The sequence below is a fragment of the Teleopsis dalmanni genome, chromosome 1 (genome assembly GCF_002237135.1).
Source record: "Teleopsis dalmanni isolate 2A chromosome 1, ASM223713v2, whole genome shotgun sequence".
Classification (NCBI taxonomy): domain Eukaryota; kingdom Metazoa; phylum Arthropoda; class Insecta; order Diptera; family Diopsidae; genus Teleopsis; species Teleopsis dalmanni.
Window position 1 is genome coordinate 158,414,324 of NC_051846.1, and position 17,933 is coordinate 158,432,256.

The 17,933-nt window shown below is 29.3% G+C and overlaps 1 protein-coding gene across 1 annotated transcript; it reads left to right on the plus strand.

The window, feature by feature from the left end:
* Positions 1-3,669: 3,669 nt before the first annotated feature.
* LOC119669592 lies at positions 3,670-14,505 on the plus strand. Its single transcript, XM_038079559.1, has 3 exons — positions 3,670-3,706; positions 10,876-11,202; positions 12,472-14,505. Exons 2-3 carry the CDS (start codon positions 10,971-10,973, stop codon positions 13,902-13,904), a joined length of 1,665 nt encoding a protein of 554 aa, XP_037935487.1. The 5' UTR covers positions 3,670-3,706; positions 10,876-10,970; the 3' UTR covers positions 13,905-14,505.
* Positions 14,506-17,933: the final 3,428 nt, after the last annotated feature.

Below are 17,933 nucleotides of genomic sequence, written 5' to 3' on the forward strand. Positions count from 1 at the left end.
GTAATAAATAATAATGCTGCATGCCATCAACTTTGGTATATAAAAATTTTGCTCAGACTTGTATCATGTTGTTGACTTTTTAGTGGAAATGTCACCGTAATATTAATGTTCAAGCTAAAAATGGTTATAAACAATACATAAACAATAAAATAATACGAAATAGATATAACTGCTTGCATAATGTCAAAGAAGTCGTTGCATATAAATTTTGTTACTTACAACTTATTTATGTGTTTTTGAAGCTCTCGAATAATATGAATTGCTTTTTAGAAGCGTAAATATGCAATTAAGTGAAGGTGATTTTCATATTTAATGAAATTTTTTGTAAAATAGACACCATGATGTTTTTCTTTTAATTATAATCATATTAAAGATTTCATAGAATGAAATAGAAAAGAAACAGGACACTAGCTCCCAGTCGTGCAGAACACTGCGTCCATGACTAAACTTATGGTATGTCCTGCTAATCGACCATTACTAAACTGCAGACATTAAGGATTTTTCATTAATTATAATCATCTGAAAGGTTTCATACATTTATAATGAAAATGAACAGAACACTTGCTCCCAGTAAAGCAGATCCCAACGTCCATGGCTAAACTAATCAAACATTACTAAACAGAAGACATTTAACTCTTCGAATGAAAGTCATAATATCTGCTGCTAACAACAACCTAACAACAAATGAGGCAGTATGTCTCAAACTGGACTAAATCAAACCGGACAGTCACAAAGAATGTTACTAAAGATCTCTAGTAATTACAAGCAGTGTTGACTTTCTGTTGTCTCAGATAGATCCATTTGGTTAATACGATAATGCCAGTAAAATAACCCAACAAGAACTTCAGTTCTGTTCTACTGAAAAGGAGTGCGTTGCCGTAATTTTACGCGCTAACCAGTTGTTAAACCTACAGTTATGTAGGATGTGGCGTTAATAGCGATTTAAATCGATTATAAATCACTTATACGACAATAGAGCTATGGTCTATCTGATTTAGTACATGCAAGATTCTTTGTTAACTCATTCCCATTGATTCCAGTGTGACTAGGCACCCAGTAAAGCATTATCCATTGTCCCAGTAAAGCATTGGTGTAACATATCACTGCAGTTTAACAAAACTGTCGAAGAGAACCTTCAAAATGTCAATGCGAAATTTCTGCTTGACTATATATGTGGATACATATATAAGCACTATGCTTTAGTAAAATTGGTTTCAGTTGCCTTAAATATATTGTTACGAATATTCTTATTGCTGTGCCATGGCTGAATTGAGACTTATTTGAGGTTATAAAATGCTTTGTGGGAGGATAAATAATGTTTAAAAATCAAAAAACTTCAATCAACATACCTTCCTGATTTCAACGATTCCTTCTATATGTATAACTTAGTTATTAATAATCAATCCCATATTATGAATGCAAAATATATGCTTTTATATAAATTGAATAAGCTTTATATAAGAGTACAACATAAGAGAGTGGCGTTGAATTATGTTTAAGCTAGTTTGTAAATTGTAATTAAATAAATATAAGCTAGTCTTTATCCGAACTTAAACACGTGAACACTACAATGAATAATTTATAAACACGTATACAATTTTTCCAGAACGATAAAATACTATTAAGTAACCATTTTTGACCTTGATTTTAAACTAAACAACACCTATGGAATAAATATAGACAAAGAAACTGAAAGGTTAAATGGTATATACTTTGTAAAAGAAACTGGTTGAAAATAATTTAAGCTGGTGAATTACTTATTGTTGAAATATATAACATATTTAATAATGCAGTACAAAAATAAACGAACTGAGATTCAAACAAAGGAAACGGAAGTACATCGTAGAAATACCTTTAAAATATATATTAACAAAATGCAAGTTCATATTACTTTATATACTTAGTGCGAAGTGAAGGACCTTGTGCACCATAAATCTATAAACCTTTATCGAAAGCTGGAAGCACTTAGATTCTACGTATCTTTATAATTTTAGTTTGATAAGCCGAAATAGTTAATTCCACTTTTTGAGAGATCTTTTGATTTTACCTATCTATTTGCCTTTCGAAAGAGAATTTCTTTGGTGTCGAATTAAATAGAATGTTAAACTGTATAAGCTTCCGATATTGATAAAGTTAATCATATAAGAAATTTAGCAACTCAACTGACTTGGTACTGTCGTAAGAATGGATGAAAATGTTCAAACAGGAAAAATGTTTGAGTCGGTACACTCAGAAAAATACGCTCTAACCATATACTAGTTAAATTGACCTAATCATTTTGTTAGAAATATTTTAGCTCATGTGGTAAAGAAGATATTAAAACCATCATATGATATGATTGAACGAACATGATGCGTTGAGTAAGAATATTTTAGAAGAATACCTGAGATTTAGTTAAAATCTGATTAAATCAACTAAACTCTTTTGCTGCGTGTACCTAATGTAGAAAATGCACATCTTTGATGAAAGCATCAGGAGCCCAACGATATGAGAATACTCTGTATTACCAACTGGCGACAGCAAGCCACTAATCGAGCTAGTCGAGAGGCTATTGGACGCGATCAACGACGTCTCTAGTTTCTAAGTAACAAACTAACTAACCTTTAGTGAAGTAACTTTATTTTGTTTATATGAATTATATGCAATTGTTTTTTTCACGCAAAAAAGATTATTCCTAACCATCATAATGTTAGTAAGCTCACTTTCTTTCAGTTGGCAATGCTCAATAAAAAGACACCTAGTAATTGTTATAACGCAGTGATTTAGACAAGAAATTAGTAATTACAATCCTTTGTCTTGGGAAATTCACTGAAATATTTTTAATTTATTAAAAGTTTAAGGTTTTAAGATAATTTTTGATTTATCAGCTTTTTTAACCAGTGAATCTTTAACTTTAATGAATGAGATCACTTTGTTTCTAATACCTGTTTTGGTCTTCTTGGACTGACGTAGAAGCAATATTTTTTATACCAGTATCAAATTAAACCATTACTTGTGTTCAAGTAGACTCCAACCTAAAACACCTTATCTAAAATTATGAAGTGATCAAACTTTTCTGCAATATTACAGCTTGTCTATGTAAATCCTGTTATAATTGTGAGATGTCTTGCTGATACTCTCTGCTATTTTGTCTTTATGTTGCCCAATTGAAATGTTTTGGGCCGTAGACATATTTTGGTGATGTTGGGCTGGCAATATTTTTATTTGTGGTATCACATCAGACCATTTCTTGCGTTCAAATAGACTTTGATGTGCAACGCCCGCACTCTAAGCTAATTTAACCTACCTAAAGTCATTAAATAATTAAGCGTTACTTGTAACCTTCCTGTAATATTACAGCCTGCCTTAGTTAAACCCTGTTTTTAGTGAGATGTCTTGCTAATATTCTTTTGCTATCTTATCTTTATGCTGCCAAGTTTAAGTTTTCTATTTTTAAACTGAAATTAAACTATTGTATAAAAATTTAAAATTTGATAAATAATTTCCATTCAAATTTTATAACAATAACTTGTGGTTCAAAATATTTAAGACATTTTAACTCATTGTTAAACTATTAAAGATTTTACTTTACTACAAATAATAAAATAAGATGTATTTTATATTTTCTTAACTATTTAACTATTTTATTTTTACTATTATAACAAAGTACTTAAGTGTGTTTTCTTTACAGATAATAACATTTTGCTAAAATTTATGGACAATATAAGTAAGTACCCAAAAAAGTTTTATATTAAATGATTTATTTATTTTTGATTCATTTGTATGAAAGGTTAACAAATGTAAACAAAATATTTATTCAAATGGCAATACAATATAATAATGTTTTTCAACTCTATAGAATTTTATTATTTTCAGTTTTTTAATTACAATATTTTATCAAAAACAACTTTTAAAGCAAACTTTACAAACTTCAAATTGCTTCAAATAATTTTCTTGAAAAAAACTTTTAAATATTTTTTTCTTGGATCTCTTATATAGTAAAGCAGAAGGTATGAAAGTATGAAGTATGCAAAGTGAACTGCAGCATGAAATCAAAAAGTTACTGACCAAGTTTTGAGGTATTTAATATTTGTAGATACTCAGCACTTAACTATTTGCTAAAACAATAAAGCAATTTATGTTTTGCCTTGTCTACCTTGTATTTTCTCTGGATTTGCCAGAAAAGCAGTTCATCATCTCAAAGTAAAAGTTTTACGCATTAAGAGGAAAATAATGCTTTATGATAATATAATGAAATTCTATGCACCCAAGACCTTTAACAAAAAGTTCGTACAAAATTTTTAAGTTATTTAATAATTTTTTATTCAAAAATTTACAATAACAAAATAACGTACATAGGCAAAGGAAAAAGATTTCAGTATTAACATGATATGTACTATTAAGGTACTAATTGATTGTATTACGAAGCAAATATATCATTTATATAAACGGACCAACAACCATTATATACAATATATTAAGTTAAAGTAGATAAGGGCAAAAAAAAAAGAACGTTAGTATTCGCAAAGAAACCTAACTAGAAGCTATGGTGTATAGAATCATTCTTGCCAAGTCAATTTGATATATTTCGGGGAAAAGGAAAAAATAACTGACAAGCCAGAAAATATTACCACGAGAAGTAATTAATCAAAATGAAAAACTGTAATCCAAACCGTAATGAACAAAAGTATAGAATACCGAATACTAGAAAAAAATGAAGCGAATACAATATAAATTATGACAAAAGCAGTAGAAGCAACTACAGTAGCAATAGCAGCAGCAGCAGCAGCAGCAGCAGCAGCAGATAAAGACATACTCAGTTAGCAGAACTTACACAAAATTACTTCGCAGAAGTAGAAGACGGCAAACGGAAAAAGTATAAAAATAGTTAAAAACTAGAAGCAAGACTGTCACTTTTCTAAAATGAAAAATAGTTAAGCTTCAGATACAAAATGCAACAAAGCGTACCAAATAAATATTATGAAAATGAAAAATAATAGCAGAAATATGAAACAATGAGAAGCGAAATAAAACCAACAAGTGTCATGGATCAGGAATAATACCCGGAAAATATGCCCCACAAAAACAAAGCATATGCACAGTACGACTTCCGCCCCTCTGTGCTGTGGAGTACTGTGGCGTCTGTAGTTAAGGCAAATTTTTTGCTTCGAATTAGAAGCGATTAAGTATTATTTACGATTCTCGAGACGGATTACCACAACAACAAAAACTGACAGGCCACAGCAAATGTAAACAAACAATTTAGAAAAAATAACAATAAAAATAATAAAACAGCAAAAGAAGACTTTTTACAAAATCTATAATAAAAAAAAAACAATTCCTATACGGAACATTTAAAGTGGCTTATTTTTAATGCTAACAAATTGTTCCACAAATTTCATCAGATTTTACATTTACTAATGAAACAATAGAAATATAAAATATGACAATGATATATTAACAAATCTCACAAAGAAAAATCTTTTTATGATCAATAAATTCCATAAAAATTACAAACAAGTCATTCGATAAGATAAAATTTAGTGCCAAACTTTGCACCATGCTATTTTTTACAGTGTAACATACGAGTATGAGTATGTCCCGTAACATTATGAATTTACAATGTTATGTAGCACTGAAACTAGTTTCTGAAGCTAACGAGTAGTTAGTTAGTTAGTTAAACCTTAGAATCTTCCTTAACAAGCTAAGAAAGCCCTTAAGACTCCACATTTCCTCCTAATAAGAGTAACCACAATGGAAAATTTGGAACCGCACAGAAGCATTGTTAATGCGAGTCTCGAATCTAACGAGTAGTTCGTATCAAAAAATTAATTATTGATTATAATTACTGAAATTTTTATTTTAATAGCTAACGTATGTATAAGTAAGTATAACAGAAGCAATGCGAACGTGTCCTACGTCATCAATGGAAATATTTCTCAAACTTACACCTCTTTTCGTTCATGTGCAAACACAAGCGAAGAGGGCTGCTCTAAAACTAATTACAAACAAGATGACGTGTCATGGGCCCAGCAGTAAGAAGCTTGATATTCTTGCAAAACAAATCTCAGAAACTAAAATGCCAACAGACAGGATGATTGTAAGATATAACTTTACAAAAAACTTTAAAACTGAGCTTGGATACAAAAAGAATTGGAAATTGCCTAAAACCCAAATAATAAGGAAAAATCTGATAACTTGGTATTCGGACGACTCTCACCAGTGATAGAGTTGGAGCTGGTGTATATGGACCAGGCAACAGATACTCAGAAATACTGAGAAGAAATGGTACCATTTTTCAAGCGGAAATATACTTGATAGATAATTGTGCCAGGTTCAACCTTGAACTTAACTACCGGAACCGTAAAATTGCAATATTGTCTATCATGTCATAAACATAGACAAGCTGAACATAATTGGCTGAAACAGTCAGGTGCACTTAATATGGATTCAGGGGCATGCTGGAATCCAAAGCAATGAAGTGGCAGATAAACTTGCAAGAAGAGACATGGCTGCAATGATGATAAGCCCACAACCCTTCTGTGGTCTAGGGAAAGAAACTCTATACTTTCTTATAAACGGCACAGAGGAAAAGGAAAGAGTACTATATTGGAAAGGGTTACCAAGACTATCACAATCTAAAATGCTTTAAGGGTCATGCAACGTGCTTCAAGGATTGCACAGAACAAACAAAAAATAACTTAAGATTTATTACAGAAATAGTAATCGGTCGCAGTAGATTGAATAATCACCTAACAAAGTTAGGAACTCAATCCAACTCAGACTGCAGATACGTAGAGAAGAGAGAGAAACTGTATACCATGTACTCTAGGGGAATGCCCGACACTGATGCACAAGCGGATGTAACATCTAGGAACCCTCCTAGATGGTATTTCATGGAACATAAGGATTTAAGGTTAGGAAAAATAGGCTCTACACTGTCTTTCCTAACATACAACGCTGTTCCGAGTATTGTCAAATATTACTTAGTCAGCCAAATTTTAATAAATTAACTAAATTTTTGTGTTTGTCTTTACTTTTCTATTCGAACTCTTCCAACTTATAATTATAAACAATAGATGGCCTATCAACTGCTATTATAAGTCATAAAGGGTAGTGGTTTAATACAACCAAGCCAGTTTAATTTAATAAACATTGATTTATTGTGTAATTCGGTTTTATTAATTTTATTAAACATAATTATGACACTTCCATTATTCAAGTATCCTAATATTTACATGCAAATGCTCTAATTTTATTTATTTAAAAGAGCAATTATTATTTAATCGGCTTAATAGAATATTGAAAATTCAACTGACATTACAACATTTACTTAAGTAATTGTAAGGTGTATTACAAAATACTACAAATTGATTAAAATTATTAATACAACATATAATTTTCTGCTTTCAATTTGTTCACAAACTATTATTTAATAAAAACTCAATTGGATTGCAACCCACATCATCTTTGAAACTACTTCCGAAGTACTCACAGTACATCCATATTTCTAATATTGCATATTTTCTTTTTATTGACAATAGTCAAATATCGAATGTTATCCATTTTGTCGATCATCAATTGACAATCATTGTTCGACGTAACGTACGATGCGTTATTACTTTGCATTTTTATTATAATTGCAGTCAAATATCATGCAATGCGGCAAGTAGCATTTTCCTCTTCCTTCATTGGCTTGGTTTTGGCTTATGTTCCCACGTCTACATCTACAGCTACGTATACGTCTACGTCTACATCTGCTTCAGTTACTATTGACAATAATCTGCAACTTATAACTGTGAGCTTAGTACTACTGCTTCCTTACGCTTCCAATATTTACGTGACTTGCATTAGTGATGGGTTGCGAAGCCAATTTGGAGCATTTTATTCATCGACTGTGGCATCGGCATAAAGCGACTGTAAACAGCTCAGCATTTAAATGAGCATATTGTCGATTTCTCATAGATAAAGATGCCAATATCCAGTATGGATACTGATAACAAAAAGTCTAGATATAACTCGTGCTATTGAAAATTCTGCCTCAAAATTGAATTTCCTCATCTTGGAAATTCATCTTTTGAATAAGAAAATTTTTCTTACTTCCTTTCACTCTTTTTCAATTTAAATTTTCGAGTATTTGCAATTTTCGCAAATATGCTAAATGAAAATGTATTGTGTACCGAAGTAATCTGCTTCAAAATGCACAGAAAATAAAGTGAATTGAAAAAAAAATAAACAGATGGAATGTTTAGATTTAATCATAAAGGAGTGAAGGTTAAGCGAACAATACTCACATTTTTAATTTATGATTAACTAGAAATGTGTAAACTTTAAGTTTTCATGACTTTTAATTTATAAATATCTAAACCTCACTATATATTCAATCAATATATCCATATCAAGCTTTTTTTAGTACTGAGATATAGATACATATAGATACTTAAAGGAAAATACAAAACAAACAGGAATATAGAGATATTAATCTAAAATACAGGAAGATACAGCTAGTAATTAAGGTGTCAACTTCTTTAGTATGTCAAATTTTTAAATATAATATGGGTAATATTGACAAATCCCAGCTCGAGGTTTATAAGTACTTAAGCAATCTATGTCAATTCTGACTTCTAAAAACTCTTTAAACTTTTGGAATATGGTTTTTAGCTATTTGCTTATTTCACAATAATGACAATGTCGTTCGTATTGGCGAGAACCTAAGTATCATCGCTAATAATATCATTATAGTTTGAGAACATTTTGATTGTTTGATTAAAAATTTGTTTAAATTATTTAATCGAGATTAAATAAGATGCTAGTAGATTGAATCTTCCTTTCAATCATACTTGTCGCAGCTGTGGGGAAGACGATAAAAGTGCATTTACTTTTTCTTTGCATGGATTATGCACGGCGGCGACTCAACACGTTAGGGGCCCCCATCCTTGAGGATCTTGATCAATTACAAGACCTTCCACTAAAGAGCATTCTAAGTTTGTCAAATATTGTAGGTGGTTTTAAACTCTAGTTTCCTTATTATACGGTAGCACAATGGGCCAATAGGCCTAAGTGAATCCCCTAGCGGTCACCGGTATAACCTAACCTAATTTAAATAAGATTTTTAATATTATTTTAGTAAAAAAAATAAGTCAAAATAGAACATACAATCTAATTTTGATTACATTTGTTAGTATGTACTAGTAACTTTCTCTTGCATTTATCACCACATAATTTTTTTAGGGCTCAATTCTGAAACGGGAAATACTAACAAATCATAATTAGAAGTCCATAAGTATTAAATTAGTTCATCTCTATGTCATTTCTCACCCATTGGATCGATGTTTTTTCTTTAAAGTGAACGTTAAGAACTACAAAATTTTGGAAACCTTTCACATATAAACTAATTCTCCAAAGTATAACGTGGGAGACTGCTATTATTTTTGGCTAATATTCTTTTATGGTCATTTTAAAATATTCGTCACAGTAATAAATCGGTCTTTTTAAAGTTAGAGTAACCTTTTTTCCATATTAATTTCCAAATTAATTGTTTTCCATATAATGTAAAAATAATTTTAATATCTTAAATACAATGCAATGTAATATGAGAGCTATATTACTTCTTCGATTGCATATCTTACCACTGAAATAAATTGAAAACCAGTAAATAAAGCGCCAGCTCAAAGTATTTAAAGTTTAAAGTCATTATTTAAGCTGCTCAAGAGTGTTTAAGTGTTTCCTCAAGCCAAAGTGGTTTTGGTTTGGGCAGCTTTAGACTGAAAGTCATGTTTAGACAAAACACTCACAAAATCAGTTATTCTTAATATACCACAAGCACATGTGGTTTTTCATACTTCAAAATCCGTTGCAATACAAAGTCCAGGCTCTTTAAAGATCAATGATCCGAACTAGAACAGTTTGGCTAGCAAAACCAGTTAAATTACTTCATTGACTGAAATGTGGTTTATATATTCAATTTGAAATGCAAATATATATTTGTGCTTTATATACATATATACAAGTAATTAAAAAATATATTAAAACTTTTGCATATGTGACTATGTGACCCAGAAACTATTTTAATCTAAAATAGAATGCCTTTAGGTTTCCATTTAATGAACTTCGATTGAAAGTAAAACTTGTTTATGAATGCCAACTGCTTAGTAAAATATTTTTGCACAAATAAAAAACAGTTACGTTTTTGAGTTGTCCAGAATTAATTAATTAAAATTAAGCAAAAAATTAGAAATTATTTATATATACTATATTCGATAAATTGTACCAAAGACGAGTTTCGATGCAGCTTATTAGAATAAACAAGGAGGAAGTATTTTCGATTGATATACTCGTATGTGGTATTACTTTTTAAAATGAAACTAATTTATTAGCGATAGTTGGAAATAAATAACAAAACTACAAGAGCAAATATATTTTAATTATTTTTTTTAAATTTGCATTTTATGTTGTTTTTAATGAATTTGGGTCATTTTGACATTTGGTGTTTTATGATTTTATTTACGACTGGCAACATTTTTGAATATTATTTTGGCGCAAGCGTGGCGTGTGCTGGTTTTTTTTTTAATTTCAAATAATAAATTTAAGATACATTCTCGTTAATTTTTTTTTTGTTGAGTTTTTAATTTAACATTAACTTTTTTAACAGTCGTGCCTCATTACTAAGCAATCCACTTAATTTTTTGCATGCAAATTGTTAATGTCACTCACTCACATCATATATATGATATATATATGCTATAAATGCTTAGCTATATTTAAGCTATATTGAAAGTATATATGTATGAATTTTAAATTCATTTTTCATAAAAATAATTATTATTTATTTTTTACAACTATGATATCGTGAAACTACAATCTAATTTAATACTATATTATTTTTTTTAATTTCAGCCACTAGATACCTTATAATATTGTCAATGGAGGACACTTAAATACTTAATGTTTTTAACTGATCGCTGAAGCGAAAATGATAAAATTTTTCAAAAATGTTCAATCTGAAAGCTGTTTTAAAGATTGTTTGCTCCCTTTGTGTTTGGACCTTTGTTCTAATTGGAGTGTTCAAACTACAAGGTACAAATATACTGCCACAAGATTATATTGACTTACCGCAGTACCAAAGAATTTTATTGCAAAGAGACTCACAGCGTCTGGCGCAAATGACTTCGACAACAAGCGATCAATATGAGCCAGTGGAGATCTTAGTCGATAATAGGAAAGGTAAGTAATTTGTTATAATAAATAAAAAATAGGAAAAATTCTACTATTATAAGAAACTAATATAAATTATAAGTGATAAACATTAACCCTCTCATGTCATTATTTCGTTCTTAAAGAGTCAGAAAACCGCTTCATTGCTAAAATACATTACTTTTATATGGGAGATAAAGTTAATTATTAAAAAAGATTTTTGTGATGCATTAGAAAAAGTTGTATTATAAAAAAAAATACGCATCATTCGTATATATAAAATTCCCTCAATCCCCTTCGATCTCGCGTTAACCTCTTAATAACCGATAACTGATTCTATTAAGAAAATGAACTTTTACAAGTGAACCATGTTAAGTCGTTGATATAAATGTTTGCATTGTATTTAAGAAAGTTATATTATTTAAACACAATATGATTGGGAGTAACATTTAACCCCCTGCAGTTAGTAATTTTCTAGTCACTTAAAGACAACCCCAATTTTTCTTGATTTTTCTTGATCGATACTATATTACAGAAGGCTACTCAACCCTACTGTATATATGTACTATCTATACTGTCTATAGCGAGTTAAACGGTGACCATTCCATCATATGTCTATCTGAATAATATAGCCGCTATCGATCATTTTAACTTTATCCAAAGACTAAATGATAAAACATGAATATCCCACGGAGATCTTCCAGACAATTTTAAGGGTATTACAATGTAAAATAGACATCTCGAAATGTATGGGTTAATATATGTACCAACATGCATCATCACAGCTTAGACCTAACTCAATACTGTATATCTTTTATGCAGTGAAGCAGTATTTTTTATTATTTATTGAATTTTCAAGTTTTCCATATTAACAGCTCTTCACCGAACATAGACTTGTGATAAACTATACTTGTCAAACTATATACTATACTCATATATTAGACTATCAAGAAGCCGGGTAGGATATTTTAACGGCATATGTGTATATGTTAAATTGTATTTTAAATATATAGTATAAATAATAATAATACAAATAATAGTATAGTAATTTATATAGTAGAGTTATATTTTTTTCTCCTTTGCACTCTTTAAGATTATTTGTGTTAATCTAGATATTATCTTATTTCCAAAAAATTAAGATTTCTGAATTTTTGAACTCAACAATATATTCAACTTGCATACGCATATTTATTACTTATATTACATTCACAATATATCACAATAATTATTACTAATTATCACACATAATAAGTAAAAAAAAAATATTTAACCACTTTTATTTTACACATATTTTTTTAGCAATGGATGATGAGCAACTTGTACGTGATGTTGAGGACCGAATACCATCGCTACCCATTGCCTATTGGAGTAAAAATAAAAATATACAACAACAGAAATCGTCAACCTGCGCTAAATATCCATCCATATTCGAATTAGAGTTCAATAATATTTATTGGCAAACAATGCGTACATCCAATGGTACATTTCAGTTATTTGGTGCCTACTATGATATAAGAAAGAGATCATTATTAGGACCTACAGTGCGCATACTTGGCATGATCGATCGCATTGAACCAAAAGTAAAGACATATTGTCAATTATGGTTTGATGGACAAAAGGAACCCTTCATAGTTAAGACATTTGAATATAAATATATCTGGTATAACAAGTGGGGTAATTACAAGCAGGGTATATATCAACCCTATCTGATAGCATGTCAGATACCGAAACCATTTCACGGTGTTGTACCAAGCTCTGTTTCAATGGTGGAAAAACAATGTGATACAGCAACAAATAATTTAAGAGTTATATACAATCGACCGCCCGATGATCAAAAGAAAGGTTTTGCTGTGTGCGTGAAAGGCTTAGATTTTCTATACGATGATTTATCAGTGCGTCTGATTGAATGGATTGAAATGTTGAATATTTTGGGTGCCGATAAAATTTACTTTTACAATTTACAAGTGCATCCAAATATAACAAAAGTGCTTAACCATTATGAGCAAGAAGGAAAAGTGCAAGTAACACCATTGACACTTCCAGGTGGACAACCCAACGTGCCGGGTTTTCAACATTTATATTTAAAGAAGAAAACAAATCACAAACGCCAGAATGAACTCATACCATACAATGATTGTTTATACAAGAATTTATACCTTTATGATTATATTGCTTTACTGGATATCGATGAAATTATCATGCCGAAAGGCGATATGGTGCTGTGGCAAGAAATAATGGCAAAAGTTGTGCCTAAATCATTGGCAACACGTCCAGATGGCTATCATAGTTTCAATTTTCGTAATGTGTACTTCTTTGATGATGATCAGCATCAACATGGCTGGCATAAAGATATACCAAGATACATGCATATGTTGCAGCATGTGCAGCGCTCGAAGAACTACACTAAACCCAATCAATATGTTAAGTGTTTCCACAATCCAGAGCGTGTGCTGACGTTACACAATCACTTCCCTTTGGCTTGCTTGGGTGGTGTTTGCAAATCATTTCCCGTCGACACAGTTGATGCGCAACTACAACATTATCGTGCTGATTGTGTGAAAACTCTGAAGAAGAAGTGCGAAGAGTTTCGCGAGAATTTAATAGAAGATAGAACGATTTTTAAGTATAAGGATGAGTTAGTTAGCCGTACTCTAAAAACACTAGAGACACTTAAATTTTTTAAACATCCAAGCTATGCTAATGGATTAAGCACAACTGTGATTTCTACATAATTGGTATAATTTAATATTTAGGATATGTGTATGGTTTTTTATAGCAAAATAGGCAAAATAAAGTATAAAAATATAAATAGAATATTTTGAAGCCTTTAGGGAACTTATTTATTATCACACAAGCATTAAATAAATTATTTATATTAAAATTCGAGACAATTGAAAGAAATTTCAATACAGTAAGATAACATTTAGTTGGCAACATATCTTGAGAACAGAAACTTTTGCTTAACAATATTATATTGTACTTCAACATTGTGATTAACAACATTATAGTGAAGCGCTATTTTTCCAAGCAACATTAGCAGCAATTTTCTGAGCAATTTGCATAGAACATTTCTCTTAGCAACAATTTGCTTAGCTACTGTTTGCTTAGCAGCAAATTGCTTAGGAACATATTGTTTAGCTACAATTGGCTTAGCAACATTTGATTTAGAACAAAGTTTGTCTCAGCACAGTAATTAAAGATACTTTATTTTATTATCAGATTCTGTAAGTAAACTTATGTATCTTAATTTTTTTGTTCATAATATACATAAAAAACTGTTCAATTTAAAAGTTTTGTTGAATTTACTATATAGTTGAGGGCTAAATAAATTAATAGGCATTATATTATTATGAAAAATGATTAAATTTTTATTAAAATTTAAGACTGATTTGTATATTTCAAAAATAAAATTTTATAAAATGAATATTCAAAACCTTAAAATAGTAAATTATATATAGAAAAATTCGTAACTCAATGTTGACTATTTAGAAATTAAGTATGCACTTGTATCATAAATAATTAATAAGCATAAGAGTTAAAATAAAAATAAAGAATATGTGTATATGAAATTTAAAACAGTTTTGAACTTGATTTTACTTATTTTGTGGAGCCAAGAATATTTGAATCAATAAATATGAAATATTATATATTTTTATATTATATTCAAGTCTTGGAAATTCATTGGTAAGTTTTCGCTATCATATACTATACATATATACACATATACTATGCACGTATAGAATACAATATTTTATATTTTTGATATTTGAAAAAAGTATCTATTTTTAACCATCGGCAAAGAAAACCCAAATTTGACAATCTACTCTTATATCCTATTTTCCTTATCTATCTAGAATATCTTATATATCCCACTATAATTTATTCTTTCCAATGATTTATTTCATTTCAATATTTCTCGGAAGTATAAGTTGTAGGATGTGATACTTTAGATTACTGAAAATATGGTTCAGTTATGATATTTTCCTGTATTTGATTTAGCTTAAAAGCTCTTTGTAGCCATTTATTCTTCCTAACAATTCGAAGGTGGATATATGATTAGCCTATGATATTGTTATTAGTCTTCGTGAATACTAAACGTTTTAAATACTTCTTTCTATCCGATTTATGTCACATACTTTTACGATCGAAATTTCAACGGCATTCGCAAAAGCGATATCATATAACATTACGCGAATATTTTGTTTTTGATTCATGGCTTATTAAGACCTTACTATTTATAAAATGCAGTTTTAACCATTTCTGTGTGATGCAAGCCTGCCACGAGACCCAGATTCACAACATAGAATGAAAACTTGCGATTACATTAAGTGTTATTATTTCCTGATTTTCATTATCCCGTATGCTTAATTTTATTTGTTGACGTATTCACAAAAGTCACTGACTTCCTTCTGAACATTGTCTTCTCATTGTTAAAGATAATTTTCTCTACTATTGTCATGAGGATATATGCACTAAATACGAGTAATATAAATATTTAAAGCCATTTGGGGAGTTGGCTCAGACATCAAGTTCACATATATAATTAAGAGAAAGTGCCCCGGTTTCTAACTCTATATTCTATTATATAAATATTGGTTATAACACACGTTTTGAATGATATTTTGGTCTTTGATTGTCGAAAAAAATATTTTTGGACTCATTTATATTAAAATGGATTAAATATGTTATTGGAAATCAAAAGGAATAAGAGTTTTTAAATAGATTTTTAGCAAGGTTGGGAAAGTTATAGTTTATAACTTGTATAGCTTTGTAGGAAGACGTATTGTCTTTGCATTGGGGTTATTGAAACTGGTGTAGGGTTGGAAAAATGGCACAAGAAGGGTGAGGATCATATGATATATGGTGTTTGTTGATGACAAATCTAATACAAACCTTATGATGCCTTAGATGATAGTTCTTTTTGCGATAAGTCATTGTTGCTAAATCAAGAACATAAAATGAATAACATTTTATTTGAAATTAATGTCTTCAGGAACAAAATCTTAGTAAATGTTTGAAAGAGTTTGCAACATTTTTAATTAAATACTCGTATATTAACAAGAATATGATTAATTTCATTTTAATTTAATTTAAGAAACTTTAATGGTTTTTAGTTTCGTTTAGTAATAATAATTTTTTTAATAAAATAAAAAACAAGAATCAAAGCAAAAAATTCTTGCCCACATTGTAACCAAAAAAAAGTTACTCATACGCACCGAAGACTTCGTAAGGCAGTGCAATATTTCATGAGATATTTTTTCAAGTACTTTTTGGAAACTTTGACCAACTTTTATTGGAATTTTATCTAAAAAAATTATTGAATTTCAAGTACAAAACAAAAAAAAAATATTATTGATTGTTTCCATTAAATTTAATTTTAAAACTAATAATAATACATTTGCTGAGCAAATTCAATGACAAAACAACATCAAAATAAAGTTTATACGCAATTTCATGTTATAAAATTGAATTTAAATGCAATTTAAGTATCAAAAATGAATTATCTAAATATAAATTGTTATATTTTCTAGTTAATTGATTTTACAACTTTGTATCATTAAAATTCTAAATACAAACGAAAAGTATCAAACACATGAGTGAAAACTTTAACTGCAACTAAAAGAAAGTTTAGAAGCTAAGCTGCATTTTAAGTGCAACTAGGAAGATGCAATCAAAAAGTTTTTCCTTAAATTTAGTATATAGAATTCTTGGAATCATATTAAGTTGCACAAGCAGCAAATATAGTCTACTTAAATTAGATAAAGAAAATATTTAATTTACGAACTTATCCGAACATACCCCGCCCGTACGTACTCAAAAGAAGTTGCAACAAACAGCAAATTTTATTGACTTTATTTAATTGGAATAAGTTAAGTTAAATGTGAAGAAAAACGAAAATATCCTACAAACATAAATAAACATTTTCAAATGAGAAATATATAAGTCTTAATTAATTACACTGCAAATAGAAAATTAAATTAATATTGCTAATATGTAATTTAAAATTTTATTTATCATAAGTGCTAAAGTTTTCAACTTCATTTAAATGAGGTTTTCTGAATGATATGAATTTAAAATTGTGAAAATTCAAGTGAAAATTAAATTAAATATTCCACTTTTACTACAAAAAAGCCTCTAAATTGCTGAGTATGTGCGAGGCATGATGAGAGTTTTAATAAATTTCAATGACGAACAAACCCTTAAAGTACTTTAAGTGTTTTTTGCTCCTTTTTAGGTATCCAAAAATTTAAATTAAAACAAATTTGTCAAATTAAATGGATACGTTGATGTGTTTGTGTGCCTCGAGGATGTGGTAAATTGCTCACTTATTTGCTTCATATACTGTTTTGTGTAAGTTTTTTGAGAGCTCCACTTACAACTTTTTGGTAAATATATGTGTTTTACCCATGGATACTCTACAATATAGGTTAAATTGTATGTAAATATTGTTGTAAATATTTCAGCAAAAAATATATATTATATATATAAATTACTCTTACTTTTGCTTTTTATATTAGTTGTACAACTAATATTACAACTTATGTTAAAAGCAAAAGTAATTTATAAAGTATGAAACACAAAATGTTGACATTTTTGTTAAATTTGACTTCGTATTGTATGTTTATACGTAACTTGAATTAAAATTCAGCTCTTTAAACAAGTCATTATTGCACAGACACATTTCTTCCTCATACCATTGTGAACCAAAGCTTAAAAACTAAGAGTAGTCAATGATTATATGGTATCTAATAGAGCCAAGT